General features: G+C 52.4%; 4 protein-coding genes across 12 annotated transcripts in view; 2 read left to right on the top strand and 2 right to left on the bottom strand.

Moving 5' to 3' along the window:
• Positions 1-15: 15 nt before the first annotated feature.
• MVD (mevalonate diphosphate decarboxylase) lies at positions 16-2665 on the top strand. Its single transcript, XM_015874406.3, has 10 exons — positions 16-109; positions 472-542; positions 633-747; positions 822-962; positions 1035-1234; positions 1311-1385; positions 1579-1797; positions 1871-1986; positions 2187-2295; positions 2365-2665. Exons 1-10 carry the CDS (start codon positions 40-42, stop codon positions 2443-2445), a joined length of 1197 nt encoding a protein of 398 aa, XP_015729892.2. The 5' UTR covers positions 16-39; the 3' UTR covers positions 2446-2665.
• Positions 2666-2872: 207 nt separating this feature from the next.
• Positions 2873-4777, top strand: CYBA (cytochrome b-245 alpha chain). Of its 2 annotated transcripts, none has more exons than XM_015874407.2 (6): positions 2873-3037; positions 3509-3578; positions 3807-3881; positions 3977-4060; positions 4135-4216; positions 4304-4777. In XM_015874407.2, the coding sequence occupies exons 1-6, from the start codon at positions 2980-2982 to the stop codon at positions 4484-4486; spliced, it is 552 nt and encodes a 183-aa protein (XP_015729893.1). In that variant the 5' UTR covers positions 2873-2979; the 3' UTR covers positions 4487-4777. The 2 variants fall into 2 exon arrangements, with proteins under 2 accessions (XP_015729893.1, XP_085407377.1); XM_085551251.1 differs by having other exon boundaries at positions 3490-3578.
• A 688-nt stretch (positions 4778-5465) lies between these two features.
• On the bottom strand, positions 5466-8609 carry IL17C (interleukin 17C). The gene is made up of 3 exons (XM_085551250.1): positions 8475-8609; positions 6732-7054; positions 5466-5853 (listed from the first exon to the last, which is right to left on the bottom strand). Exons 1-3 carry the CDS (start codon positions 8475-8477, stop codon positions 5604-5606), a joined length of 576 nt encoding a protein of 191 aa, XP_085407376.1. The 5' UTR covers positions 8478-8609; the 3' UTR covers positions 5466-5603.
• Positions 8610-9201: 592 nt separating this feature from the next.
• The window catches only part of ZC3H18 (zinc finger CCCH-type containing 18), a 37556-nt gene continuing 19390 nt past the window's right edge, over positions 9202-27367 (bottom strand). For 4 of the 8 annotated variants that reach the window (XM_085551205.1, XM_085551207.1, XM_085551209.1 and 1 more), the window contains 10 exons: positions 21563-21763; positions 20433-20558; positions 19388-19489; positions 17802-17945; positions 16616-16768; positions 14401-14561; positions 13644-13837; positions 12608-12704; positions 11102-11198; positions 9202-10217 (listed from right to left, as the gene is read on the bottom strand). In XM_085551205.1, coding sequence (XP_085407331.1) covers positions 10019-10217; positions 11102-11198; positions 12608-12704; positions 13644-13837; positions 14401-14561; positions 16616-16768; positions 17802-17945; positions 19388-19489; positions 20433-20558; positions 21563-21763 — 1474 coding nt within the window. In that variant the 3' untranslated portion in view covers positions 9202-10018. The remainder of the gene's footprint in view (positions 10218-11101; positions 11199-12607; positions 12705-13643; positions 13838-14400; positions 14562-16615; positions 16769-17801; positions 17946-19387; positions 19490-20432; positions 20559-21562; positions 21764-27367) is intronic. The other 4 variants (XM_085551206.1, XM_085551208.1, XM_085551211.1 and 1 more) reach the window with 2 other exon arrangements.

Raw genomic sequence — 27367 nt, 5'->3', positions numbered from 1 at the left:
GCGGGTGGGCGGGGCGTAGTGGCGGCTGGGTGCGTAAACATGGCGGCGGAGCGAGGCATGGAGCGGGTGACATGTACGGCACCCGTTAACATCGCCGTCATCAAGTACTGTGAGTAACGGGACGGGACGGGACGGGACGGGACGGGTTGAGTTGGATCGGGTTGAGTTGGGTTGAGTTGAGTTGAGTTGGGCTGGGTTGGTTTGGGTTTTGCTATGCCATGCCATGTAGAGCCGTGCCAGGCAGTGCCATGCTGTGCCATGCTGTGCTATGCTTTGCCATGCTGTGCTATGCCCATCCCAAGCAGTGCTGTGCTGTGCCAGGCAGTGCTGATGGGCAGCAGGCAGTGCCATGCCATGCCATGCTATATAGTGCCATGCCATGCTATGCCATGCCATGCCATGCCAAGTGGTGCTGATCACAGTGGCACCGTGCCATGCCAAGCATTGCTTCACCTCTCCCATCTATTGCAGGGGGGAAGCGTGACACCGAGCTCATCCTGCCCATCAACTCCTCTCTCAGCGTCACGCTGCACCAGGACCAGGTTGGTGCCCACCCCAAACCCTGGTGATCCCATATCCCCACCCTCAGGGCTGTGTGCCCCCCCCCATGAGCTCAGTGCCATCCCATACAGCTGAGGACCACAACCACGGCTGCTGCCTGCCGTGACTTCACCGAGGACCGGCTGTGGCTGAATGGAGAGGAGGTGGATGCGGCACAGCCCCGGCTGCAGGCCTGTCTGAGGGAGGGTGAGCTGGGCTGGGGGCTGGGGGGGCACAGAGCCATGTGTGCTGTGCTTCCCTATAACCCCATCCCTGCACAGTGCGGCGCTTGGCCCGTAAGAGACGCGGTGACGACGCTGCAGCCCCGCTCAGCCTGTCCTACAAAGTGCACGTCGCCTCCGAGAACAACTTCCCAACAGCTGCCGGTTTGGCATCCTCAGCTGCTGGCTACGCCTGCCTGGGTGGGTATGGGGGGCAGCAATGGGGTGCAGGGTGATGGGGACGCTGTGACCATAATGGTGTTATCTCTGCAGTGTCGGCGCTGGCACGGCTCTATGGTGTGGAGGGGGAGCTGTCGGAGGTGGCACGGCGTGGGTCGGGCAGCGCGTGTCGCAGTATGTTGGGGGGCTTCGTGCAATGGAACCGTGGGGAGAGGCCGGATGGTAGAGACAGCGTGGCACAGCAGCTGGCACCTGAGACACACTGGCCGGAGCTGAGCGTCCTCGTGCTGGTGGTGAGGGATGGGGTTGATGCTGGGGGTGGGAGGTGGACGCCTTGTAGGGTGCCCCATGTCTTGTGTTCTGGTGTAGGTCAGTGGGGAGAAGAAGGCGGTGGGCAGCACGGCGGGGATGCAGACCAGTGTGGACACCAGCCCCCTGCTGAAGGTGGGTTGGATGGTTGGTGATGAGCAGCACAGGCTGCATGGGGAGGTGGGGAGGTGTCGGGGTGTGAGCATGGTGGGATGGGTTGGGTTTGGGGATCATGGCCACCTCCTCCAATGGCTGAGTACTGAGGGGCCATGGGAAGTGAATCCTATGGGATCCATGAGATGACCCCCCTCTGGTGCTGCCCCTATAGTACCGTGCTGAGGTGGTGGTGCCGGAGCGCATGACCCGCATGGCTCGCTGCATCCAGGATCGAGACTTTGAGACCTTTGGCCAGCTGACCATGCAGGACAGCAACCAGTTCCACGCCACCTGCCTCGACACCTTCCCCCCCATCTTCTACCTCAATGACATCTCGCGGCGCATCATCGCCCTGGTGCATCGCTTCAATGCCCACCATGGGTGCACCAAGGTAGGGCAGCCCCCCCCCTATATGGCCCCGTCCTGCTGGCACTGCACCCCTCTCACTGTGTCCCTGTCCCCAGGTGGCCTATACCTTCGATGCCGGCCCCAATGCGGTCGTCTTCATGCTGGAGGATACAGTGGATGAGTTTGTGGAGGTGGTGAGGCGCAGCTTCCCACCCAGCTCCAATGGGGACCAGTAAGGGTGTTGTCATTTGGGACTGGGGGGTGGGATGGGGACATTTGGGGTGGGAATGGGGATGGAGATGATGGCTATAGGCACTGGTGGGATGGCGATAGGAATGGAGATGTGGATAGGAACTGGTGGGATGGGGATGGGGATGGAACCATGGGACATGGGGTGGGGTTGGGGACATCTGGGTGCCATCCCTGCTGCAGGTTCCTTCGAGGCCGGCCCGTTGGCACAGCGGTGCTGCCAGAGGAGCTGCTGTCAGCTGTGGTGATGGATCCGGTACCGGGGGCCATTCGTTACATCCTACACACCAAGGTATGGGGGGGGGGTGGTCCTGAGCCTCCTGCTCCGTGCTGTCCCCTAACACATCTCCTGTCCCCACAGCCTGGCCCTGGCCCACAGCTCCTGGATGACCCCAACCAGCATCTACTGGGCCCCGATGGGCTGCCATGCCACTCTGCCTGAGAACAGGGGACACCGTGATGGGGACACCACTGGGGACAGCAGGGATGCCCAATGGGGGCTGCCCCTGGGGGGCACACAGGCAGGGACCCACCGTCCCATTGCCTGCACTGAGGCTGTGAGATGCTGTGCTCAGCTGTCCCCATCCCGACCCAGATGTGGCTCCTCCCATTGCCTGGATTTTACTCTTTTCTAATCAAATAATAGAGGTTTTCCAGCCGCAGTGCTGCTCTGAGTCCCGAGTCGCTCCGTGGTCCCCATTAGGGCTGCTCCTGCCCCATGTCACCCTATATATTCCCATGTCACCCTATATATTCCCATGTCACCCTATATATTCCCATGTCACCCCATATATTCCCGCATCACCCCGTGTCCCCTTACGGCCCGGCTCTTCGTGGGGGCGTGTCTTTGTAATGAATGGGCGTGTGTTACTCGAAGGGGCGTCGCTTAAGAAGGGGAAGGGGTTCGGCTGTTCGGCTCCATCGCTGCCTTCCGGGTCGGGTTGGGCCGAGCCCGAACTAAGGCTGATCTCGAACCATGGGGCAGATCGAATGGGCCATGTGGGCCAACGAACAGGCGCTGGCGGCGGGGCTGAGTGAGTGCGGGGGGGAGATGGGGAGTTAAGGGGGCTGGGTGATTGGGGGGGGGGGGGGTCAAAGGGTCCCATGTGGGATGGGGATGCAGGGATGGGGGTGAGGATATGGGGATATGGGGAAGGGAGTTCAGGGCTGGGGGTGTAGGGTTGAGAATGTGAGGTTATAGATACGGGATATGGGGAGAGACCCCTGGCTGTGTTCCCCCCCCACCCCCCCATCCCGTTTTGGCCCAACCCCGCCCGGAGATGGAGGAAGTGAGCGGCGATGAGGACGCGGAAGCGCTGCCGGAGCGTATCGCCAACATCGTGTGTCACCGTGGGTCTCCCCCCCGCTGCCCCCCGGCCCTGCTGCTATAGGGTTTAACCCCCCACCCCCCGCCCCGTTCCCTGTTTGGGCTCGTGGGGGTCCCACGCGAAGCATCCCCCGCTGTTAATAGCCGGGATGCCAGCAGTGTCCCCGCTGTCCCGCAGTCATGCTGACCGGAGGGATCGTGGCGGTGGCGGGGCAGTTCAAGGGCTGGTACTTCGCAGCTTACGCCATGTATCCTTATGGGGCTCGGGGTGGGAGGGGGCACCTTATTCTGTGCAGGCGGGGAGGGGGGGGGGTCCCTCATCTCCCTTTCTTTGGCCCCACATCGCTCTATTCCTGCCCCTTTCCCTATGGAGCTGCCCCCCAATCCTGGCCCCATTTCTGCCCCATTCCCTGTGGGTCTCACCCCCACCCTTGGCTCCAAGCCCCCCCTTTTCCTTGACCCCCATCCCCCTGCAGTGCTGCAGGCGCCTTCGTCTGCCTGTTGGAATACCCACGCAGCAAGAGGCAGAAGGGCTCCACCATGGAGCGCTGGTGAGTGATGGGGTGCTATTGGGGTGCCTATATATATTTAGAGGGGGGGTCTTTTGGGGCCGGGTGCCCCCCTGACTCTACATATTGCCCCACAGTGGCCAGAAGTACATGACAGCAGTGCTGAAGGTGTTTGGACCGCTTACCCGGAACTATTACATCCGTGCCATCCTGCATGCAGCGTGAGTGGGGTTGGGGCTGGGGGGTGAACCTGAACCCCCCCCCCCCCCCTTTTAACCTTCCCCTGTACCCTCAGGCTGGCTGTCCCTGCTGGCTTCCTGCTCTCCACCATCCTGGGCACCGTCTGTTTGGGCATTGCCAGTGGCATCTACCTGCTGGTGAGCTGCTCTGGGGGGGGTAATGGGGGCTGATTATGGGGCTGTTTATGGGGGCTCCCTGCTGACTGCTCCCCCCTGGCCCTGCAGGCAGCGGTGCGTGGGGAGGAATGGCGACCCATTGAGCAGAAGCCCCGCGAGCGGCCGCACATGGGGGACACCATCAAACAGCCCCCCAGCAACCCCCCACCCCGACCCCCTGCTGATGCACGCAGGAAACAGGCAGCAGAAGTGGGGGGGCAGGTGAACCCCATCCCTGTAGAGGCTGAGTAACACGGAGCTGGGGGTCCCAGTGCTGCACTCACTTCCCTACTGTACCCCTCACCCCCCCATTGGTCCCCAGACCCCTAGGGGTGCTCATCTCCCCCCCTTTCCCCCCCCTTGGTTCCTCAGAATCCCTGGGGGCTGCTCAGGTGCCCCCATATCCCAAGGAGCTCCCCCAGCCTCACAGCCCCATTGTGGGCTCACGCAGCTCTGCTTGCTGCGCCACCTCTTCACGTTTTATACATTGTCTTTTTTCTTTTCTGGTTGCTTTTTGCAATAAAAGGACCGAAAGGCCCCAGATCCTTCCTGATCCCACCCCATTCATGGGCCCTGGGTGTGAGTTGGGAGCTCAGTGCCCAAATCTTTAGTGACCTCAGCAATGGGACAGACCTGCAGTGGTTAGGGTTAGGGTACCCAGAGGTGACACCCCCAGCCCCATATCCCCTCTCCCCCCACCTCCAGCACCCATGGGTGCTCTAAAAGCCTATGGAACAACCCCGGTAGGTGGCGCTGAGTCCATGGGATGTGAGTGCTTGGGGCAGAGCTGTGAGAAAGGAGTGGGTGGTGACAGGGTGCTGGCATGGGGCCGCCCCCATCCCCCCCTTCCCTCCCCATTGCCTCCCCCTTCCCCTGGGTGTGCTTTGGGGATGGGAGATGCCCCCCAGCATCCACTGGGGTGGCTGGGATGGGGGTTCCCAATGCACCTCTATCCCTGCATCCTTGGCACCTCCCCTCCAGCATCCACAGGGGGACCCTGTGCACCTCAACCCTTTGCCCTCCCATTTATCCCAGTGTGGCACATTGTGGGGTCAGGCTTTTATTTTCAGGCTGGCGTTCAGTAGCACATGGAGGTCTCAATAAATAGCACTGAGGGGGAATAAATAACTGGGGAGGGTTAAGGCAGAGTCCAGGGCTGCTGCCTTATGGGGGTTCAAGGGGCAGGGGGGGGGGTCAGCAATAAATACAGGGTTACAAAAATAAATCCCCCAGCGGGCATCATAAATAACTCATAAATAAATGGTGGTGGGGTCGAGGAGGAGGGAGGTGGAGGTGGAATGAGTGCTCTAAAACAAGCACGAGGAGGGTGACACGGTCACAGGGTTGGGGGTGCTCCAAGGGAGCGGGGTCAGCGCCCGGTGCGGGGCAGGACGCAGGTGCAGCCCACGGGCACACGGATATAATCCACCTCGAACGTGATGAGGCCGGGGCTGGAGGGGCGCGGGCAGGGCTTGCGGCGCAGCACCATCATGGTCTGGTGGATGGGCACCGAGTTGAGCGCCGTGGTCTCCCTCCCTGTCTTCACATCCACGCAGCCGGTGCACAGGCACTCGGCGAAGGCCAGCTTGCGTGGGTAGCGGTCCTCGTCCTCGTCGATGCTGCAAGAAGGGCAGGGTGTAAAGGCCTGATGTGGTGAGCATCCGTCCCTCTGTGTCCATCCCGCTCCATCCTTCTCCATCCCATTCTGTCCATCCCACTCCATCCCATTGCATACTTCCCGCTCTGCCCCTCTTGCATCCATCCTTCTCAATCCCACTGCATCCATCCCACTCCACATCACTATGCCCATTGCTATCCAGCCCACTGTTTCCATCCCACTCCATCCCAGAGCCCATTCCTGTCCATCCCTCTGAGTCCATCCACCCATCCCTCTCCATCCCATTGCATCCAGCCCAATGTGTTCATCCCTCTCCATCCCACTGTGCCCATCCCTATCCATTCTGCTGTATCTCTCTCCATCCCTCTATGTCCATCCTGCTCTGCCCATACCAATCCATCCCTCTGTGTCCATCCTTCTCCATCCCATTGCATCCATCCCTCTCCATCCTGCTGTGTTCATCTCTCTTCATCCCCATCCATCCCAATGTGTTCATCTCCCACTCCATCCACTGTGCCCATCCCTTTCCATCCTGCTGCATCCTTCTCCATCCCATTGTGTCCAACTCTCTATGTCCATCCTCTCGTGCCTGTTCCTGTCCATCCCTCTCCATCTAGCTGCATCCCTCTCCATCCCATCATTTCCATCTCTCTATGTCCATCCTCTTGTGCCTGTTCCTATCCATCCCAATATGTCCATCCCTCTCCTTCCCATAGTGTCCATCTCTCCATGTCCATCCTCTTGTGCCCATTCCTATCCATCCCACTATGTCCATCCCTCTCCATCCTGCTTCATCCATCCCTCTCCTCCCCACTGCATCCATCCCACTGTGCCCATCCCTCTCCATCCCCCATCTCTTCACCTTCCCCCACCACCTACCGGTACCGCCATGGTGAGATGGATCTCTCATGGGGCTCACTGTGCAGCCCAGCACGGAGCTGCAGTGCAGGACATGAATGCTCCCTTCTCCTCCTCCTCCGTTGCGCAGCCTCGATCTGCGGCACCAACTGCACCGGCACGTGTTGCTCCCAGCGCAGGCTGCGGCCCAGGAGGTGCATTGGGGCCTCTCCATCCCGCAGCTCCGCTGTGCCGTAACAGCGCACGTGGGGATGGTGGGGATGGTGATGTGTGGGGACAGCAGGACGGCGCAGGCAGCAGCCCAGCACGGCGGCGCTCAGCAGCGCCAGCACTCCCAGCCAGCCCTGTGTGGGGTGCAGGGATCAGCTCAGTGTGTGTGTGTTACACACGTGTGGCACATTGCATTGCGCACACATGGATGCTAAAAGGCATCCGTGCATGTTTCTGTACACATAGCCCATATACGCACTTGCAGCCCATTTACGCACTAACTACAACACATATATGGCGCATGTGTGCACACACATAGCATACATGCACATATAACATGCATAAACTCCTTGGAACACATTTGCACACGCTTACATACATGTATATACACATACACAACACACACACAAGCATATAGAACATATTTGTACATGTAGATAACATACGTATTGATATAACAGGTATTGAACATATATAGACACATCTATATGGACATATATACACAAACATGTAACAAGTTCACACGTGTACACATGTATACACACAGATATACAAACATATACACACAGATATACACATATACACATTTATGCTCATATATACCCTTATAACACACAACACAGACCTATATAACATGTATGTATAACATCTGTATGATATTTGTACATACATGAGTTATAACGCATCCATACACACACGTAACACACCTATACACACACACATGTAACACATCTATTCACACACACATCCATGCACATAGATAGAACACATCTATACACACACACCATATATCCATACACATGTAACACACCTATACACACACCTATACACACACATAGTACATCTATGCACACACAGATAACACACCTATACACACACATCTATGCACATAGAACACCTCTATCTACACACACACATCTATACACACACATACATAACACACCCATACGCACACACCTATGCACACACATAGTACATCTATGTACACACATATAACACACCTATAGACACCTCTATACACACACACAATATACCTATGCACACACACATATAACACACCTATACACGCACCTCAATACACACACATAGTACATCTATGCACACACACATAACACACCTATATACACCTATACACACACATAGTACATCTATGCACATATAACACACCTATACACACCTCTATACACACACATAGTACATCTATGCACACACATATAACACACCTATACACACCTCTATACACACACATAGTACATCTATGCACATATAACACACCTATACACACCTCTATACACACACATAGTACATCTATGCACACACATATAACACACCTATACACACACATCTATGCACATAGAACACCTCTATCTACACACACACATCTATACACACACACACCTATGCATACACACACATCTATGCACACACAGTCTGTACATACACACACACACACAACCCCTATCTCTGCACACAGCACACACGCACCAGCCTGTCCACACCCACGTGCACACCCACGTTGCACACCCACCCTGTTCCCATTGCCCCCAGCGTTACCATGGGCTGCAGGACGTTGTCGGGGTGCTCTGAGCTGCACCCAGCCGTGGCCCCGAGTGGCAGCGCTGCCGCCGTCCCCGCCTTTATATAGGGTTAGGGCAGGTGATGTACACACACCTGGAAACTCCAGCTTGGGCTGCCTTCCTCCTCCCCGCGGCCGCAGCACTTCCTTCTCCTGGCGTGTCCCAGCCCTATGAGGAGGGGAGTGGGGAAAGCAGGACGGCCATGGCCTGCTATGTGTGTGTATGTGTATGCTGGATAGGGAATGGGCAAAGAGGGACTTTGGGTACAGTGGGGATGTTGGGGTCACATCCTAAGGAAAATGGGGTGAGGGTGGATGGGAATATGAATGGGGTCACTATGTAAAGCCCACCAGCACGCTGAGCCCCCTTAGGAGTAAAGCCAAGTCCCAGTGCTAAGGATGGGATGGTTCCCCATGCCTGGTGCTGTCACTGCGCTGCTCCCATTGCGTAAGCTGAGAGGTGACATCACCTGCACCATGCGGGGCTGCTGTGAACCTGGAGCAGAAATCCCACATTGGGCAACATTGGAAAGGGCTGAGGTTGGGAGCTGGGGGCACAAAGTGACCGGGGTAATAATGGAGGGGTGGTGTTCAACCACTTCCCTTTGCCCCATAGGGCTGCTTACATAGGGCTGCTTATATAGGGCTAAATAGCACTGGCTGCCCCTTAGGCAATGAACTAAAGAGCAGCAGAGAGAGAAGGAACTGGTTATCAAAATACTTTATTTCAGGGAAGATCCCTCAAAAAAAAAACCAAAAAAAAAAAAAACCAACAACCTCCCCCCCAAAAAAAAACAAACAACTAAACAAAATAACCCCAAAAACCCCAACAGGAGCCTTCGATCAGACAGACACCCCATAAAACGCCTCCAAGGGCTCCTTTCTAATCAACTCAAACTGAGGCTTCAAATAAAAGACAGGTCGTTTCCCAATGGGACTTTGAGAGTCAAGAATATATATATATAATTTCTGTTCCTTGTGGGGGTGGGTGGGTGGGAAGGGGGGGGTGGGATGTCGCCAGTAGTTCACAGCAGTTTTGGGCTCTCTCGTTACACAGCATAGAGAACTGCATGGCTGAAGACACTCAACACACAGCGGGGCTAACTAGGAGGATACAAGTGGAGGCTTAGCAAAGAGGGGAAAGGGAGGAGGGAGAGAAAAAAAACAGAGGGGAAGCAGTGAGAGCATCCCACGGGGCTGGAGGCCTCTGTGCATAATTTACATGGGAAGAAAAAACAAAGGGGGTGGGGGGGGGGGAAAAGGGGGTGACCCCCATCCTGGCACCAGCAGGGGCTGCCCAGCCCCATGGGGAGCAGGAGGGCAGCACAGAGCCCAGCTGGAGGTGTTTCTATTAAGGTGTGGGGTTTGTTTTTCTTTCTTTCTTTTTTTTTTCTTTTTTTTTTTTTTTTTTCCTCTTTTTCTTTAAAAGAACCGCAGCCAAAATGAAGCCAGAACTGCAAAATCCCAAAGTGGCCGCTTGGACGCTATTTATAAAACCATGACCAGTCAATCCAGGCCAGCACTATACTTTGCCAGGGATTTTGGCTCTCTTGCGAGCGATGGCATCTTCCACTGCCTTCAGCTGCTTGAGGAGCTCCTCACGCCGGGACAGGGTGCTGGATTTACCCCCCTTGGCACCTGCAGGGCCCGGCTCTGCTGCTTTGCCTGGGATGCTCGTTACTTTGCTGGAGCTCTTGGACTGCGGTGAAAGCTGGCGCTTCCTGCGGGATAGAAAGCACAGAGTGGTGAGGATTCTTCTTTAACACAAGGAAAACGGGAGCTCTGGGCCAGGAGGATGGGGCTGCGGTAGGTGGAGCTGGATTCTGGGTTGAGAAGATTCTGACATAGCAAAGTTGAGGCTCGCTCCTGCCCCAGGCTGGGCAGAAAGGATGACAGGAGTCATCTCCTTGCTCATGGAGATCCCTGATATGACACCAGCCCCATGTCCCTGCAGCTACACATCCAGTTCTGCAGTGGGACATTCCCAGCAGCAGGTGTAGGTTGCCAAGACATGGACATGAGCTCAAGACATGGACATGAGCTGGCTACATGGCAGCAGAGGGGATGGAATGGCATCGAGCACCAACCATCCCCCACCTGCTCATGCAAGGACCCTGTTCTAACATCTCCCAGCAAGACAAGCTAAGAAGAAAAGAAACTGGGCACCCAAAAGAGGAGTTCAGCAGCAGCAGCAGGAAGGGGTTGCAGTTTCTTTCTCATAACGTTAGCATGAGGCAGAGGCACGACTGAGCTCGCACATAACCCAGTTGGCTCTTCATGACGGAACTGACCTCAAGAAACCCCCCCCGGGCTCCTGCTCGTTTCTGAGCCGGAACAGCTTAGTGGCAGCTTCTGCACGAACCCTTGAGCACCTCTGGCTCCTGCCCAAGAGCTCGGCGTCCTTCCTCTCTCTGTGCCTCCATGGCAACAACTGGAAACTGCTATAGTCAGAGAGACTCAGAGCTGCCCCAAAAGAATGAACTCAACCACTGGAGAAGTGGGGAGATGAGAAGGAGCACAAGAGCTTCTGTGCAGGGCTGTGACTGCAGGGAGATGATGGCGCCAGCCTCATCCCCACAGACCCATGAACACAAGCAGCACTCACCTGTCTGCCTGTGCAGGAGATGGTTTTGGGTTCTGGCCCCTCTGTCGTTCCTGTTTGGGGGATGAAGCCCTCCCGGTCGCCTTCCTGTCGCGAGAACCTACCAGGAAAATGAAAGGTGAGATGTTCTTGCTCGTCACTGAGCTCACTCAGCTTTGCTTGCAAACCTGTGGGGGTAGGTGCACCCCTGAGCACCAAACCGGTGCTCTATTATCCCCAGGCAGGTTATCCAGTTTGTACAACGGGCATGTGGGCATCTACACTGGCTCTGCATTGGCCACAGCTAATAGGGAGTGTGGGCTTCATGAGACAGCCTGGGCTGAGGATGGTGCAGGTTTGGTCACAGCTAAAGAAAGAGGGATGTGATGCTCAGGGCGCATCATCAGCTCTGTGTCACAACACCGTGCAGCCTCACGCTCAGGGCTACAGTCCCACATGTCACTGTCTGAAACATTTTATCATGTATAGTATCATGTATAGAGAGCAAATCAAGTGTACAATTATGTCTGGAACTATAAAACCAGCACGGTTTGTTAGATCAACTCATTCACCCATCTGCAGCCCAGCACCTGTGAACTACATCCCAGTGAACTTCACCCTCACCCAAGTCCCTTCCATGCTGCAGGAGTTGAATGCAATCAGGTTATTAGCACAGAAATTTTTTTCTGGCTGGCACCCAGAGTCAACAAGATCCACCTACAGCTGAGACAACAGGGAAAACAACATCACGTGGCAGCAGTGGTTCGCTACGTCAAAACCAGGCATCTCTGGCCGTCCACTCCCCTCTTGTTCTTTGCATTCAGTCCCTGTCAGTGAAGCGTATTAGCTGGGTTTTCCAAGATGCTAATAGAGCTGCTGAGGGCTCAGGCAGAAGAGGACACTTGGAAAGCCTGTGTCTTTCTAAACACACAGGGCAGAGCAGATTGTGTCACACGCAAGTGGGGAAATCATCTCATTTCACAGGATGGATGATGCAGCCAAGTATTGCACTCATCCTGCAGCCTTGGCAGCCTGTGCTCCTTCTCTAAGCACCTGCCAGAACCTCTATCGGGAGACTGAGATCCCATTGTGATACATAGAAATACAGAGTGAAGACCCTGCAAACTCAACAGCCACAAGCAGCGCCGTTAGAGGAGGATGGGCAGCCTTACATGGGACAGATGGATGTGTACCTACAGTGGAGATGAAAAGTAAGGGCTGCTTTGTTTTCCTGCAGGGAGTTACACAGACATAGTGGAGCCAGGCACTGGCAAGGCACACCACAAGACAGCTAGGCACGGCCAGGCCCAGGGCTGACCTCACCTGGCTGACTTCACAGGCAGACCGCAGCATCTCACCGCCACCATGTTGTTGCAGCAGGACAGCTAATCTGCCCGCCTTATCTGAGGGTTTGGAAGGGCACATGCCTGCAATTAACCCCTGCAGCAAGGGGACTCCCAGAGGATGCTGTCCCTTGAGCCGGGCTGCCTCCAGCAGCAGAGCAGGAACCCTGTGAGGGCTGCATCTCACCTCTGTCGGGTGACAGGTTGGCCCGTTTGGTGGGAGGAGAGGTCGGCCTGTCTTTGTCTGCTGGCTCGTATCTCTTCCTGCTTCCTTTGTCAGCTGCCTAAATGGAATGAAACAGACAGCGGGACTGAGCAGCCACGTCCCTCCGGGGAGGGAAGCAGGAGGGTGATTTCCTGTGACAGGTGGCAGCCACGCGCTGGCTCACTAACACCAGCACATCTCCCGTGATTAAACTCAGTGCATACCAGTCCCCACCATCACTGGCACCAAGGACAGCAAATGCCAACGAGCTGTGCCTTCCCAGCACCCGTGCCAGCCAGTCGTTAGGTGTAATTGCACGCTCCTCCCCGCAGAGCATGCTTCACAGACTTGATAAAGGTGCCCTACGTCATAGCACAGGGAAGTAGGGAAAACTGCAGCCTTAGACTGCAATGGGGAATTCAGATGGTCAGGAAAAAAAGACACGTGAACACTTCAAAACCAGGAACCAACCATGTGATGGGAGCCAACACCCTGATCCAGCACAAAGCCCCACGAGGCCAAACTCTCTCACATGATCCGAGATAGCTCCTGTGCTGAAGGCACTCAGCCGGGGCACTGGGCTCAATCCCAGCTGCTGGAGGAGGCAGTCGTCACTTTTACCTTCCTGCCTCAGTTCAGGACTTGCCAGCAGTTGGCTCTGGAGCAGGCCAGCAGGAGGGCAGCTCACTGCGAGCATGACTTCAGTGGGCAGGGTCTGAGCACATGTGAGGCCTTCGTCTGCAGCCTTCGAGAAAGCAGGGAACAACCCTTGAAGCTGCAGCAGGAATGTGCCCCAGGGGAGCCGCCAACACGGTCCCAAGCTCCAGCCACCGCAGGGTGTGTGCTGCCAGACAGGTTCTGTCTGCAGCCTCACCAATCCCAGCTGCAGACCTGCCTGCTGAGCTCATCCTGACAGCACCGGGCACGGAGCTCCCTTCTTCCAGCCCACAGCTGGTCCCGTCCCTTCCCATCCTCAGACCCCCTGAGTGCAGGGAACTGCAGCCACCCCTCCTCTCACCTTATTCAAGAGCGTCAGTTTGATCTCTTTGTGAGCACTGAAGCCCCCCTGCTGGGACTGGGGAGCTGTGGGCTGCTGGGCCTGGAGGAGCTGCTGGGATTTGCCCCCCTGGGTGGGCTTGGCTGATTTCAGCTGAGCAGGCACGTCCCGTTTCCGTTTTTCTTCTTTAGCACTATCTTCTTTTTTCGACTTTCCTGTTGAAAGCAAAGTGCAGATAGGAATTGGTGACAAGACACTCCTTCTCCTGCCCTCCCTTTAGAAGGATGCTGCTCCATCACAGACTGAAAATGCCCACACAATTGGTAAAAACATCCAGGAAACAGTAATTTCAGCAGAGAGGATGCTTAACATAAAGACAGAGAACAAATAGCTCATGCTGCTACCTCTGCTGCCGCCTAAAAAGAACAGAGGACATGAGGACATGCATCATGATACTGGATCTAGCCAAAAGATTGGGCATCAGTTTGCAGAGGTGAAAGGGAACAAAGAGAAGAGGGAAGGTCAAGCAGAATGCCTGGGCATGAGAAAACAGCTTTAGAGCCACAGCTACACAGAGGAAAGCTCCACATCTTCCCTTTCCACAGCCCCACCTGCCTCAGGGGAAGCCTCTGGACTCCCCTAATCCACCCCAAGTCCCTATGAGCTGCTCAATCATCTTCCAGGGGCCTAGAGCATCACCAAGCTGTTTGCACATCTCTCCCTTTCTTTACCCAGAGCCCCTTGGAGAAGAAAGAAAATAAAAAGGCAAACCAGGTACCTCTACCTTTCTTCTGCTGTGCAGGGGTTGGGGATCGGGAGCTGGCTGAGGAGACAGGGCTGGCCAGGTCTGCATACATGTCTTCTGAGTCGGCGCTGCGTACAGAGCTGCTGCTGGAGGAGGCACTGGAGACAGAGGAAACGCTGCTCACACTCAGGGACCTGGAAAAAGCCAACAGCCCGTTACAGTCAGGAATGCAACAGAAGGAGACAGCAATGAGACTTGATGCCTTTGTTTTAATTGCCCAAAACAGAGCGGCTGGGATGTCAGCTCCCAGGGCAGGCTGTATTCAGGACAAAGGCTCCCAGGGTGCTGGCACTGTAAAAAAACAGTGTGTTAGATGGGAGTCCGGAAAGTGCTGTTTATTTATAAACAGGATTAAAGCAAGAAACTTCAACAGGTCACTGTTACTCCAATAAACAAAAAGTGAAAGCAGGGTGTGTGCTTCCATGTACATGTCAGCACTGTGGCTCAGGTTGTCAAGTTTCCCGGCAGTGTTTTTGTTGCTTGGCAGACATTTATTCATGGAGTCCTTTGAACACCTCTAGCCTTACTGCCCACATCTCCCCAGGGTGCAGGAGAGCCCAGCTGCTTGCTGTGAGGATGCACATGGTGTCAGGAGTGGTAATGACAGGGAAGGAAGTGTATAAGATGGCTATCTGCTAGTGGATTCACATCGTTACGAGTGTCAGACAGTCCTATTTATTTGAGAAAGACTTTCTATTTAGGAACACGTCATACAGGGCTATATGCGCAAGTGGACTCCCCTGCAGGGGCAAGTCTCCAGCACAGCCCTGCCCAAATCCCAGCCAAGCAGGAGCTGGCTCACACACAGCCACTGCCAGGCAGGACCAGCTGTATGCTCACCCCATGAATATTTATGCAGCCTCTCCAGCAGGTTCTGCAGGCAAGACTCAGGCTCACTCACAGAAAGCTGGGCTGTGCACAACCACACAGCCTGCAGCAGCCACAACACAGACGTGCCCTGCAACAAGCTGCAAAGACGCTACCCATGGGTATCCATGCCAGGGCTGAGCTCTGGGAGAAGGGTTTGATGAAGGCACAACAGCGACTGGATGAGCCACAATCTCCTTTGGGAAAGCTGCTGGTTACATGGCTGTGACAGCAAACTTGGCCTATTTCCCACAGGTTTCCTCCATGTCTACATACCTGCAAAAGCAACAAGTGCAGCCCGGTGCCACACGAGCAACACCCGCACTGAAGTTTTGCACCCATCTCCTCTCAAGCCCTTGTGCAGCAGGGAAGTGCAAGGCAAGCACGTTGAGTGCTCTCTGAACTCCTTGCATCACCCCTGTCTGATCTGATGAAGGCGACAAGCACGTCGTAAACAAGTCTGCATTTCCGTAAAATAATGCGGATACTGAAGCTGGGAGTTTCACAGAGCTCAGAGTTAATGCTGGGCTGAGCCAAATCCTATTTTATCCACTGGCTTTAGGCAGGTCTGTGTGTACTTCCTTACTGGGAAGCTTCACGTTTCAAGGCTGTCTCTGAAGTTTCAGGGATTCCTGCGTACAACAGATGCAAGACAGCTGAAGGAAGGACTTGAAAGAGGTTGATCTACACCTTGTTACTGGAGGGAGTTAGCTGTTTACAGATCTCATAGACTAACAGCCACTGAACTAGTCACTCGGGGCTAAATGCAAAGGGAACTGGTCATGCAACTTCACCAGCAAAGCAAAAATATCATCAGTGGAGCCTTTTAGGTGTTTTCTGACCCATCCTCCTGCCGGGCCCTGCATCTTCCCTAAGGACATCCAGTAACTGGAGGGAACAGAGGTTTAGAATTGCAAAGCTCCGCAGACCAAAGCTGGTACCCTGGAAATAAATGAATACATGGGGTGGTTCGGTTCTTGGTTTTGTTTTGTTTTCTCTTTCCCACAGCGAGACAGAATGTTAATCTAAGACCTGGACAGCAGGAGAAACAGCTTTAGTGATGGTTTAGGTAAACACGGACAGTTCAGCACATGACAAATTATTTCCTCGATGAAGCTGCAAGGCCTCAACCGTGATTCAGGGCTCTGGATTTGTAATGCCACAAGAAGGGACATGTCAACAGCAAGAAGGAACAAGCAGGAACACATCCTACTTGCCTGCAGCTGCTGACATTGGAACCTAGAAAGAGCCTTCGTTGCATGAAAGCACAGACACCAACAGTTACAATGTGCCGTTATGGAGGGCCAAGAGGATATTATACCTGGATTTCCTGGATCCAGATGGGGAGTGGGAGGCTGAGGCAGATGATGATCTGGAATGAGATCTGGAGAGGGACCGAGACAGAGATCTGGAGCGGGAGCTGGAGCCGCTGTAGCTGCTGGCGCTGCCGCTGATGCTGCCGCTGATGGTCCGCCTGCAACACAGCCAGCAACACTCAGCTCAATGCACACAGTGACACGGGGTTCAGGACACTAATACATTATATTTCAGGCTCTCTAAATAACTGTATGTATTTTCTGAGTAGCACACCAGCACTGACATAAATAGAGCTGTCAGAGTGTAGGGCAGTGGGCCTTGGGTAGGCATTTGCCAAGAATAAAAGCCAACAAACCAAAGATGGGATAAAGAGGAAAGGAAAATCAGATTAAATAATGAAATAAACCAGAATGGAAGGAGTTTCTATGGAAAAGAAGTAGTGATCAATTTCCACTGCTCAGCGCCAGCCCTTCTCTGCAGCTATTGGCAAGGATCAGGAGAGGTAATCCCATGTAAAATTAAGAACTGAGAATGCTTCCAAAAACCTAAACATGCAGCATATGTACAGCCTCTAAAACACACTGCTGTATGGAATCACCCCCCGATCCAGAACAAATCACTCGTGTCTTCCTCTGCTTCCTGCCCACCAAACCTCCATTGCCAGAGCATACAAGTATTGCACAGGGATTCAAAACTTACAGCATAGAAATGATGCTCAAAGAGTTTCAGCTCTGTTCATCTGACCCAGTGTCACTCCAAGAACAGGCAATGCTACCTGCATTTATTCCATAACACTTTAAAATGCGGAACAGATTGAGCCTGATTAGAATATTTACATAGAGACGAGCACTCCTTGTTTGAACGCTATCAGAAGCTTCTCTCATTTCAAATGCAAAGGGAAGAGCAGAAGACAACAAAAACAATCAGAGGACAGACAGAACGAGCCCTCTGAGACATTCAAATGTCTTCACAAGATGAAGCTGGGAATAGAAAAGAGAGCTGTGCTCGGAGGACATTGCACTGCTGGTTGCCAATGGACCAGCTCTATTTTCCTGTTTCCTTCCCACCCCAGGAAACAGATTTCTCCATCAGTATTAAGAAGTCCTTATAACAGGTACTCCAGAGACAAGCTCAGGACTTGCTCTATCTTCCAGGAGATCAAACCTCACTCCACCCCACAGCTTTCTTACCTCCTGGGTGGAGTTCTGGTCTGACGTTCCTTCCTTCTTGCCTCCCTATTATCCCCTGGCTTGGCTGGCTCTGGTGCAGCTGCTGTAATCTTAGCGAGCGGCTGAGGGACTGGAAGGGCAGCTAGTTTCTTCACTGATTTTTCACTGTAAGATAGAATTGTTATACTCAGGATCAGACTCTGAAGGTACAAAACACAGGCGTTTTCTAAATGCACTGATCATTGCTGCTGTACAGAAAGCAAACTCATCTCACCAAGCTGCTCTCAAACAATACAGATCCCCTGAAATGGATTTGGTTCCTCTACTCTCAATTAAGTCACCTCCTCAGAGGGGCTGCCCCATACAGCAATGAAATTGGGAGGTATTTTCTACTTGCCCATCAAGTACTGAAGCAGACTGTGCAGAATCACTGCTGTCTCCTATTCAAGTCTGTGCTTCTCTACCTTGATGGCAATGCCTTGCACTGCCATGCACAGATTTTGTCACTTTATCCATCACCCAGCATGTGAGATGAGGATCCCTTTGGCACTGCTCAGAGCATTCCAACCTCTGCTCTAGTAGCTGGGTGCTGCTCAGCATCCCCAGCAGCGCAGTCACACCTGCTATTAAGTGGGGAGGAGGCAGCTGCCTGCATACTAAAATAGAGCCTGCTCATTCCTCCGTGTTTAAGAATATCTGAATTCATTCCCTGCAGAACATGGGATTAAGTGCATGCAATGTTACCCAGCCAAACCAATCCCTCTGCTAATGCAGTTTGCTGCCCGGTGTCACCTGTTACCAAACCAGCACTGCAACGTATACTGGAAAGGTAGAAAGACATGGCTGCAGGCAGAGAATGTGCCCTTGAAGGGTTGAGCCCTCTGAGTTGAGAAATAAATAAATCCAGCAGGTTGAGGAGGTACAAGAAGTGTGGCAAAGGGCACAGCCCCATACACTGGAGGATTCAGGGGGATTCCCATGATGTAATTGGTTTGCAGGTCACCTTAGCAGAGGTGACATCACTGTGGTGTTGTGACACCCTCCGACGTATCCGTAACTTACTCTGCACTACAGCAGTTTGTGAAACAGCAACTTCAAGCATCCAAAAGAGCAGCATACAGAAACTATACAAAAACAGAGTTCATGTATTCATAGCCTGCCCAACAAACAGTCCCAGAGCCACAACACTGCTTCACTTCATCACCAATATTAAAAGCAGGTGAGTCTGGACTATTTTGTTATTCTAACGATGAGCATTAACTAAAACTACAGTAGGTGAATGAATTGGGCTTCTGCAGAGCTCCTGTGTAAGCATTCTGTACACACACAGTATTTAAATAGCAAATCATGTATGCGTTTCAACCCTCATGTATACATACAATACTCAAGGATACCTGTAGAGTTTAACTTGAATTTAAGATGTGAAAGTGCTGCCATTTAATCGGTCATGCAAAGCTAAACACAACTCAAGGCAAGTCAAGCTTTGCATCTTCCATTTCTTCCTTAAGCTGTCAAGAAGGTCAGAAGGGTCTGATTCGGGTCAGGAACTCGGCTGCTGTTCGGAAGCTTTTCTGTGCTGTGTTATCAAAAGGAATACGAAGCCTTACCCTTTACCAACAGGTGGTAACAAGTCCCCTTTAGCCTTCATGAGTGGCTTGTGTGGAGATGGTGTTGGGGAAGGAGAGGGCGATGATGAGAAGGACCGTGACCTGGAAAGGAAGAAAACCAGATGTTGTCACTCGGTGATTCTCCCTATTGGCAAGACTGGAAGTGCCCTCCTTGCAGCTTAGTACTTGAGATGCCTCAGTGACTTGCTTTCTGAAGAACCTTTACTACCCTCATTTAGACTGTTCCTCACTCTCCCACCTTCAGAGAGAGGAATGTGTCCTGAATGCTTGGCATTGTCACATGGGGAACAGAGGCTGGAATGGGGTGGCTGGGGAATGTCAGCCTGCTCTGCTAGAAATACGCATGTGCTGGTGGCTGGAGTCTCTCCTAGGAGAAATCCCCTTTCCAAATGAAGCCACGCTCTACCATCAGCTAAACAATTCACTCTGAGGCTTGGTGCAGTTTCAGGTCTGAAGAGGTGCCTATCTAGGGAGCCAGTTCTCCCACTATGCATATTCCAGATTTGGGAAACTATCTGCAGGGGTAAGGAAGTGGCAGAACTATAAACATGCCCGTGTTTAATTAGTACGGGACACAGGATTGTTACTTTGAAGTGTCAGGACTATCAGAAGACAAAACTGCATGGGCTGCTTTATTAAAGAAACGTGATTTGCCTCTTTAAATATAAATCCAAGTGCAGCAATAGAAAAGAGATGCCAACAACTTCCAATCGTAAAATGCAAATGATGGAAACATTAATCTCAGTCAGGCTCCTACAACTGCCTGGTTACCACAAGCATGGGAAACAGCCCAACCACAGCAGCAGGGCACACGTGGGTGGGAGCACAGGAGGGGGTGGCTGACACATCTGCTTTGTTCCACAACTGAAGCAGCAGGCTGCCTCACAGTCTCTCGTGTTTCCCTCACTCAGGAGCGAATCCAATACTTTGTTTCAGGAGTCGGCTATTTGCTTTTAAGTAGCACCAAAAGAAGCAGTGAGAAAGTGTGTGGGAAACAGGATACAATTCCTTTCTAACCCATTACCTGGACCTGCTGCCTGAGAAAGAGCTGTGTCTTGAAGAGCGGCTAGAGTAAGAGCTGTAAGACGATGATCTGGAACGAGATCGTGAGGAGCCTGAACCAGAATAGGTGGACGACCGAGAAGAGGACCTGCAAGAAAAGCATTTCGTTCAGTGCCTCTTGAGAAGTCCTGAGAGACCAAGGTACATTACTTCCACGTTTTCAAACACTGTTCCAAAAACACCCACCCTCTCCTGGAGGGCCTTCCAGGACTGCAGCCTTTCCTCAGCCCCCATCCCAGCTTTTCTCTAAGGCATGACTCTATTGCTTCTAGTCCCCCCAAACAAGCTTCCCTTTCCTTTACCTAATGACTTACCATCCCTTTTTGAGAACTCCTAGCACACCACTTTACCAGGCAATCCCCCCACTTAGGTTGGGTCACACACATAGGAGAAAACAGAAAAACCAACAGTGCAGCAATTCCAATGAAAAAATAAATAAATCTATCTGGTTCAGGAGGGCTTTGGTTCATAGATCTGTATCTTCAGCTCGCTGTGTTCCTCATTCTCCTCTGATACATTTTTTCCCTCTGCAGGAGCTTCAAATTCAAACATTTAAAGGAAATGGATCCAGCTTATGCCTCAGCTCTCCTACATTCAGGGCACTTGCTTTATTTCTTTCTGAGAAGTGGACTTCATCTCCGCTGCTCTGGTTTCTGAGCGTCTCTGCACCTCTCTAGGCCTCCTGTCAAGCCTCCGCCAACCCAGTTTTTCCCCAGGTAACAACATGCTTTTCCTCATCTCTCTAGCACTCCTTGAGTAAAGAGGCACCAGCTCCTACAGCTTCCAGCTCCTTCTACTCTACAGGCCAGCTTTCACCCTACAGAGTTATTTTTCCCCCAAGGCCACGCTGCTGCTTAGCCCTCAATACACCACAGCTCTTTATAGCACCCAAGGCTACGTGACTCCTACAGCCTCTCACCTCTGTCTTCCACCTCACTACCTCCTATACACCAGCATCCATAGCAGTTATGGAGCAGCAAGCCTTGAACTGCTTCCCCAAACACCTCCATTCTGCTAATGAGAGAGGCACACCACACTCCCTGGTGTAAGGGAGCGCTGCCAAAGCTTGGATGCAACATGCTCTTCCCTTACCTTGAAGAGCCAGAAGCAGAAGCTGAAGAAGCAGAGGTTTTCCGGCGCCTACGGGCACGGCTGGGAGAGACTGACAACCCCAGTTTCTTTTTGGGGGACTTTGATCGGCGCCAGGGGTCCTTCCATTCATCTGCCCTCTTTGACTGAGCGGTGGCGATGGCCGAAGCCTCCTTCTCCTTCTTTGGTGGCTCAGGCTGACGGCTGGAAAACAAAGAGGAGTGAAGTCCATGGGATCTTTTTATATCACATGGCCAATAAAAACGTAGGTCCAGAAATTCATCCTACACACTGGTATAAGCTCAGTTAAAGCTTTAAGCTGGAGCAGCTTCAGCCTGGGGGATGGACCCCAGTGTAACAAGGATACCAACCAGACCTGGACTGAGAATGGACATGGAGTGTGCACCTGAGCCACATCCTCAGCACAGCCAACTAAGCCAAACAGCCAGCAGGCACTAGGAGAAGAGATTCAGCCTGAGTTCCTCTCCCCCAGCTCCCTTATGGGAGCATCACATGGGGCTGTCAGCAGCCTCACCCCAGCCAAGACACACGGGTGTGCTTTTACTTTAACCAAGGGGACAGTTACCTCGTCAGCTGAGCAGAAAGCAGTTTACAGCTGGCTGTTTATCACTGTATTATTCTCTAGGTGCTTATAAACACAGCTGAGCACGTGCTCTCCTGTTCTTGATAACACTGACAATCTGACAGGGCACCCTCTTCCCCTCAAGGTCTTTTGCTGTGTTTAACCCCTTTCTTTGCTCCTCTGGGATGCCATTCTCCTCCATAGCCCTTTGAAAAGCATTCATTCCTAACTTTTCAGCCTCTGCACCAGATAGTTCTTTAATGAGTTTCTTCAGGCCCACGCTTTATCACATCTCTTATCTGAGGATGATTTAACCTGGGTTTTTTCCCTCACCCTTACTCCACCACGCACGTGACCGGTCAATTACCTGCTCATAACCTTCTTCGTCAGGTTTTAAGCAAAGTTTACGCTTGCTTAAAGGTTAATGAAGTCTATTGCACTCATCAAATTACCTATATAATTACATATTTATTCCTTTTCTCCAAATAATGAACCCTCTCACTTGGAGGACTGGGGAGGGGAGGCCCTTCCATCTCCAGGCTCAGCCAGTACCACCCTATTAGTCACACCGCTGTGAAGCAACCACTCCCCACACGACTTCCTCTACCTCTCGAGATAAAAAAGCAACCTCCAAGTTTTCTAATAATTCCACGGATTGCATTTCTTGCCACAACACTTTTCCAACAGACACGGGATAATTAAAGCCCGTCATCAGCAGTCTGCTCGTCCCTTTGAAGGCTTCACCAGTCACTAAGATGCCTCACCAGCTCCTTGTTTGGTAGTACCCCCAGTTGCCTCAGCACACAGTCCAACTCCTACAGCCTCTCACCTCTTGCCAAACACCAAAGCTTGTACATGATGACATCAAGGGGCAGAACAGCATCCTGTTCTCTCTCCATCTTCCCAGCTTTAACTACACCAGCTGCAGTTTGTCTCTCCCCTATCTCTGTACGTATAGAATTCAACAAAAGAAGGAATTACTCTTTCACATTCACCAGCCCCACAGGTCTCACTCTGGCCTCACAAGGTGATGCTCCTGAGGATGACGTACCAGCATGTAGAACTGCTGACTGCCTGCTAAGTGTCCCAGGCTCAGCATGATTCACCAGGACCTCGGTTGAGCCAAACCATCCTTTCCCGTATTGCTCTCCCATTATTCAACATGTTATTTGCAGTGGGCTGGTCTGGTTTTCTATGTTAAATCTGCAATTACATCTGAGTATTTAATCAGGGGGGAAAAACTGTGATTCTGAACACGGGGCTGGGATAGACCCAACCTACTATTCATACTCTGATAACACTGAGTGGCCGTAGCCAGGACTGAGCCCTTGTACCAGCAGATCTGAGGTTATCCAACCTTTGCAGTATCTTCAAAGCAATGAAGAACTAAGAAGGAAAAAAGGAGTTAAGGTTCAGCCTACACACCTTGTATCCAGCAGCAGGTTAAAGGGCAACAGAACGGAAAAGAACACTGTGAGAGGATGCTATTGAACATGGGCAGCTGTGTTCACTCTGATGTCCTCCCCTTGGAGATGCAAGGGGAACATTCTGCTGGCACAGAGTGGGCAGAGAGTCACAACTTCCATCTCAAGACTTGGAAAAGAGCTGCTGAGAACCTTTCCACAGTGCTCAACTCCAGACCTTGGAGCAAAGGTGACTGAGAACAATTCCCATTACTTGCACTTATTAGACGGTTTAACGCAATTCTCTCTTGATGAGGTCACTTTCTGGAGGAGAGGTTTCTTCCCTAGGAAAACCACAACAGAAGGCCTCATTCCTGGGTATGCTTTGGCTTTTGACTCAGCACTAAATGTGTCACCACACTATAGCCAAGAAAGAAAGATGATGCTCGTGTCAGGGCATTATCAAAGGCTTTCCTCAAGAGTTACTTGCGTGTCCAACATGCACCATCACCACATGAACTTGTTCAACTCAGCACGAGGGAGTGCTACCCGATGTCATTTGGCTCATCTCCTACAGTGGAACCCAGGGGTCAGAATTGAAAGTGAGCCTGAGCAAGTGCCAAGATGATCCTCACCATCCGCCTTGGAGTAACATCTCAATTACAGCCTGCACAAGTTTCACTGCAGAGGCTACCAAGGGCTGGCAGCCCATGAGCAGGCAGCACACTGGTGCCATGTCCTGAAGCAGGAGAAGCTGTGGGGCTCCGAGCAGAGCTGGCCGAGGGAATGGCACCCAATGTGATTATTGCTCATGCTGCTGGGCTCTAACAACAGGCTTCATCCTAGGGTAGGCTCTCTCTGTACTTTCACTCTGGGTGATTTCCACTTCCCATCCTGTGCTGGTTCTGCTGTTTGACTGAGCTCTCTGTGAGTCAGCTCCTTGGTTGAAGAGGGAGGAACAAAGAGAATGAAGCCCCAGTTTGGAGCTGGGTTGGTGAGTCCAAGCAGCACGGAGGGGCTGAACAACTGCTGCACAAGGCTTACAAGGGCTTGAGTGGTGAACCAGGTCAGCTCCTGTGATTTACACAAACTCATCCTTGGCCACCACTCATCCAGCTGCAGGCAAACCTGCTGCCAAAGCACTTCTGTACATCCAGCTCTCCTTCTTCACCCACTTGGCAGTTTTCAGGAACTACTTTGGAGTGCCTTTGAGCATTAACTCCATAATCAGACTGATGATGCCCAATTAAAAGCAGCTTCATTTCCTCGCAGACCCCAGAGCAGCAGCATCCTGCATCACCAGGGTGTGAGAGGCCATGGCAGAGTGTAGCTATTTCCAAAGCCTGTTTTAACCTTAACATAACTGAATGTGTTCATTCTGGGAAAGAAAATGTTAATGCATACATGGCTGGAGTTTAATGACAGCCATCAAGCGGAGAACTGAAGCTGAATGTGGCTTTGGCAAGGCGAGGAGGAACAAAAGTAACAGCACGGCACAGCTCAGCCCCAGCTCCCACCAAACCTCAGCAGGAATTCAGATGGGGGGGTGAAGGGGGTGGGTGCCCCCAGTCTTCCTGCTCGTGTGCTATGCACATGACGCCGAAGCATTCCTAATCTCAGCCGGAAAATAAGCTTCCCAGGGAAAAGTGCTTCCTTCCTTCCCTCCCCGCATGACACCAGCACCATGGGTAACGCGCACCTTATCGGCGACGGTGACGTCAGCCTGGCTCCGGGGCTGCTCTTTTGGCCGCCACTTCCAGCTCAATTTTCCTCCAAGAGGAAAGTCTGGCGACGGCTTCGTTTCAAGCAGGAAAGCAAAGGTTGTATCACCGGCACAAGTTTTCCTTTGGTGTCAGTGGAATTTTCCAAAGGAAGTGAACTCGAGGAATGTTTGCAGGCATACGCTGCAGCGCTCATTAAGGCCTCTATAACTTCTGCAAAATCAGCTCCAGCCGTGCACGTGAAGGCTGGCACATCTCCCATCTCAGCACAGTAAAGTCACTCATCCCCAGTGCTTCTAACAAAGGCTGCCAGGTTCTAAAAGTCACTCAGCGATGGGAACCAGCCTGTGCAGTGCCAGCACTCACCGAGCTGCAGGAGTGTTAGCAGAGGTTTTGCTTTTCTCAAGAGGTTTCCATCTCCAGCCCAGTAATCAGTTGCTTAAAAAAAAAAAAATAATAAAAAGATTTCTTCAAAGCCCGACGGGGAGAGGCTTTGAAATTAAAGAGCTGCAGATACAATCTGAACCTCCAGGATGAAATCATCCCAGTGGGCAGATAAACCTATCTGAGATGGGATCTGCCCCCAGGGCCGAGCATTTGACGCCTCGAGAGCCTGCCCAAAACGAGAGGGACCCACATGCAGCAAGCAATGCTCCCAACTCTGCAATGCTTTAATAAAATCCCGTGTGTGGGATCGATCTGGTAGCTCTGATTCAAAAAAGCCAAAGAAAAACACAGGCCTTGAGATCCACATCTGACTCACTCCGTGCTCTCCTTCATATCAAGGTGATGTTATGAAACCCTTCTCCTTTTGCTGCAGAAGTGGAGACACGATGATCAACCAAAGCTCCAGCCAACAGCAGCGCTCTGCAGAGAACTTGGACAAGTTTTGCTGATTTGAGTCTGGAGAGAGTTTTTATTCTCATTCATTCCCCAAATGAACAGGGAGAATAAAGAGAGGCTGCCTAACTCACATGCTCACACTGGAAGCTGCATCCCAAGAGATGGGGATCCTCACTAAGAGCACCTTCTTCCCCTCAGAACCCTGTGATCTACCTGAACAACAGCTGATTTGAAGAGCTGCTTCCAGCAGAACTCAAAACAAGGAGCAAACCCGGTGCTATGGGGAGACCACCAGCAGCTGCCAGGAAAGATGAGAACGACCCTCAGGACCCTGAATTCTTCCAAAAAAAACAAGCTCAGTCAGTCTGTGATCTCTCTCTTTCTCTCTCTCACACACACACAATCATGAATCACTCCATTTGCATTCCCTGCTTTTTGCCACTCCTTTATCTAATCAGCCTCCCTCTAACATTTTCTAACTTGCAAGCCCTGGGTAACCTGCGCTCATTGATTTCACACTCCAGGGTATCCTGCTCATTAATGTGAGCACCCCAGGGACTCATAATGGCCTATTACAGAGACAACGTGACCCAGCTTGAATAAAAATGCCAGGGAGCTCTGCAAAGGGAACACAGCCCTCCATCCCAGGGCCTGCAGCATCCCACAGTCAGCAGCTGCCATCACCCCAGCAGACACAGGGAGAAGCACAATTCTCTTTGCTGGAAGGGCTTCCTGAAGGATTTGTGACTCCCTATAGAAGTGCTGCCCTTTCTGACATTGCTTTCCAATTTAGCATCCCCACTCACAGGTGTTATTTTTATTTTCTTAATGGCTGCCTAAGTGCACTCCATCGATAGCCTCGAACCCAGCCAAGGCAAACTTCCTTCCACAGAGCTCTGTTGTAAGCAGAGGGCAATGCACATGAGTTCACCAGGACATGACCTCTACCTGAGGACTTAGAGCTGCTGGGATCTCCTGTGTGCAGCCAGAGATATCTCTGAGCACCCTTCTCATCCCACTTACACTGGTGTCCTATAGGTTTTGGGTCCAGACTGAACTTACCAACATGGAGATGAACCTCCTGGAGAACTGGAGGACCAATTTCTCACCTTAACCTGTATGTTCATCAAAGCACAGCCTGTAGTACCCTTCTCAGAGTGGGAAAGAACCCAAGGGCTGCCTCACTGACCACAGCACAGGATTATATCCTCTCCCTTCCTGCTTATAGGGAACCACCATGACCTCAGGGCACCGTCCT

Source organism: Coturnix japonica, chromosome 6, assembly GCF_054131305.1.
Source record: "Coturnix japonica strain WE chromosome 6, WE-NBRP24, whole genome shotgun sequence".
NCBI lineage: Eukaryota > Metazoa > Chordata > Aves > Galliformes > Phasianidae > Coturnix > Coturnix japonica.
The sequence above is the reverse complement of the archived record's forward strand: the minus strand, read 5'-3'. Positions and strand labels throughout refer to the sequence as shown.

What these genes read in the sequence shown, in the direction of transcription:
- MVD (XM_015874406.3), top strand. Translation starts at nt 40, where the DNA reads ATGGCGGCGGAGCGAGGCATGGAGCGGGTGACATGTACGGCACCCGTT. An exon ending in TGAGCGTCCTCGTGCTGGTG is followed by an intron (nt 1,235 to 1,310) that starts GTGAGGGATGGG and finishes GTTCTGGTGTAG; the next exon opens with GTCAGTGGGGAGAAGAAGGC. An exon ending in CCCAGCTCCAATGGGGACCA is followed by an intron (nt 1,987 to 2,186) that starts GTAAGGGTGTTG and finishes TCCCTGCTGCAG; the next exon opens with GTTCCTTCGAGGCCGGCCCG.
- CYBA (XM_015874407.2), top strand. Translation starts at nt 2,980, where the DNA reads ATGGGGCAGATCGAATGGGCCATGTGGGCCAACGAACAGGCGCTGGCG. An exon ending in GGCGCTGGCGGCGGGGCTGA is followed by an intron (nt 3,038 to 3,508) that starts GTGAGTGCGGGG and finishes GCTGTCCCGCAG; the next exon opens with TCATGCTGACCGGAGGGATC. An exon ending in CGTGCCATCCTGCATGCAGC is followed by an intron (nt 4,061 to 4,134) that starts GTGAGTGGGGTT and finishes CTGTACCCTCAG; the next exon opens with GCTGGCTGTCCCTGCTGGCT.
- IL17C (XM_085551250.1), bottom strand. An exon ending in ATCTCACCATGGCGGTACCG is followed by an intron (nt 5,854 to 6,731) that starts GTAGGTGGTGGG and finishes CCCTTCTTGCAG; the next exon opens with CATCGACGAGGACGAGGACC.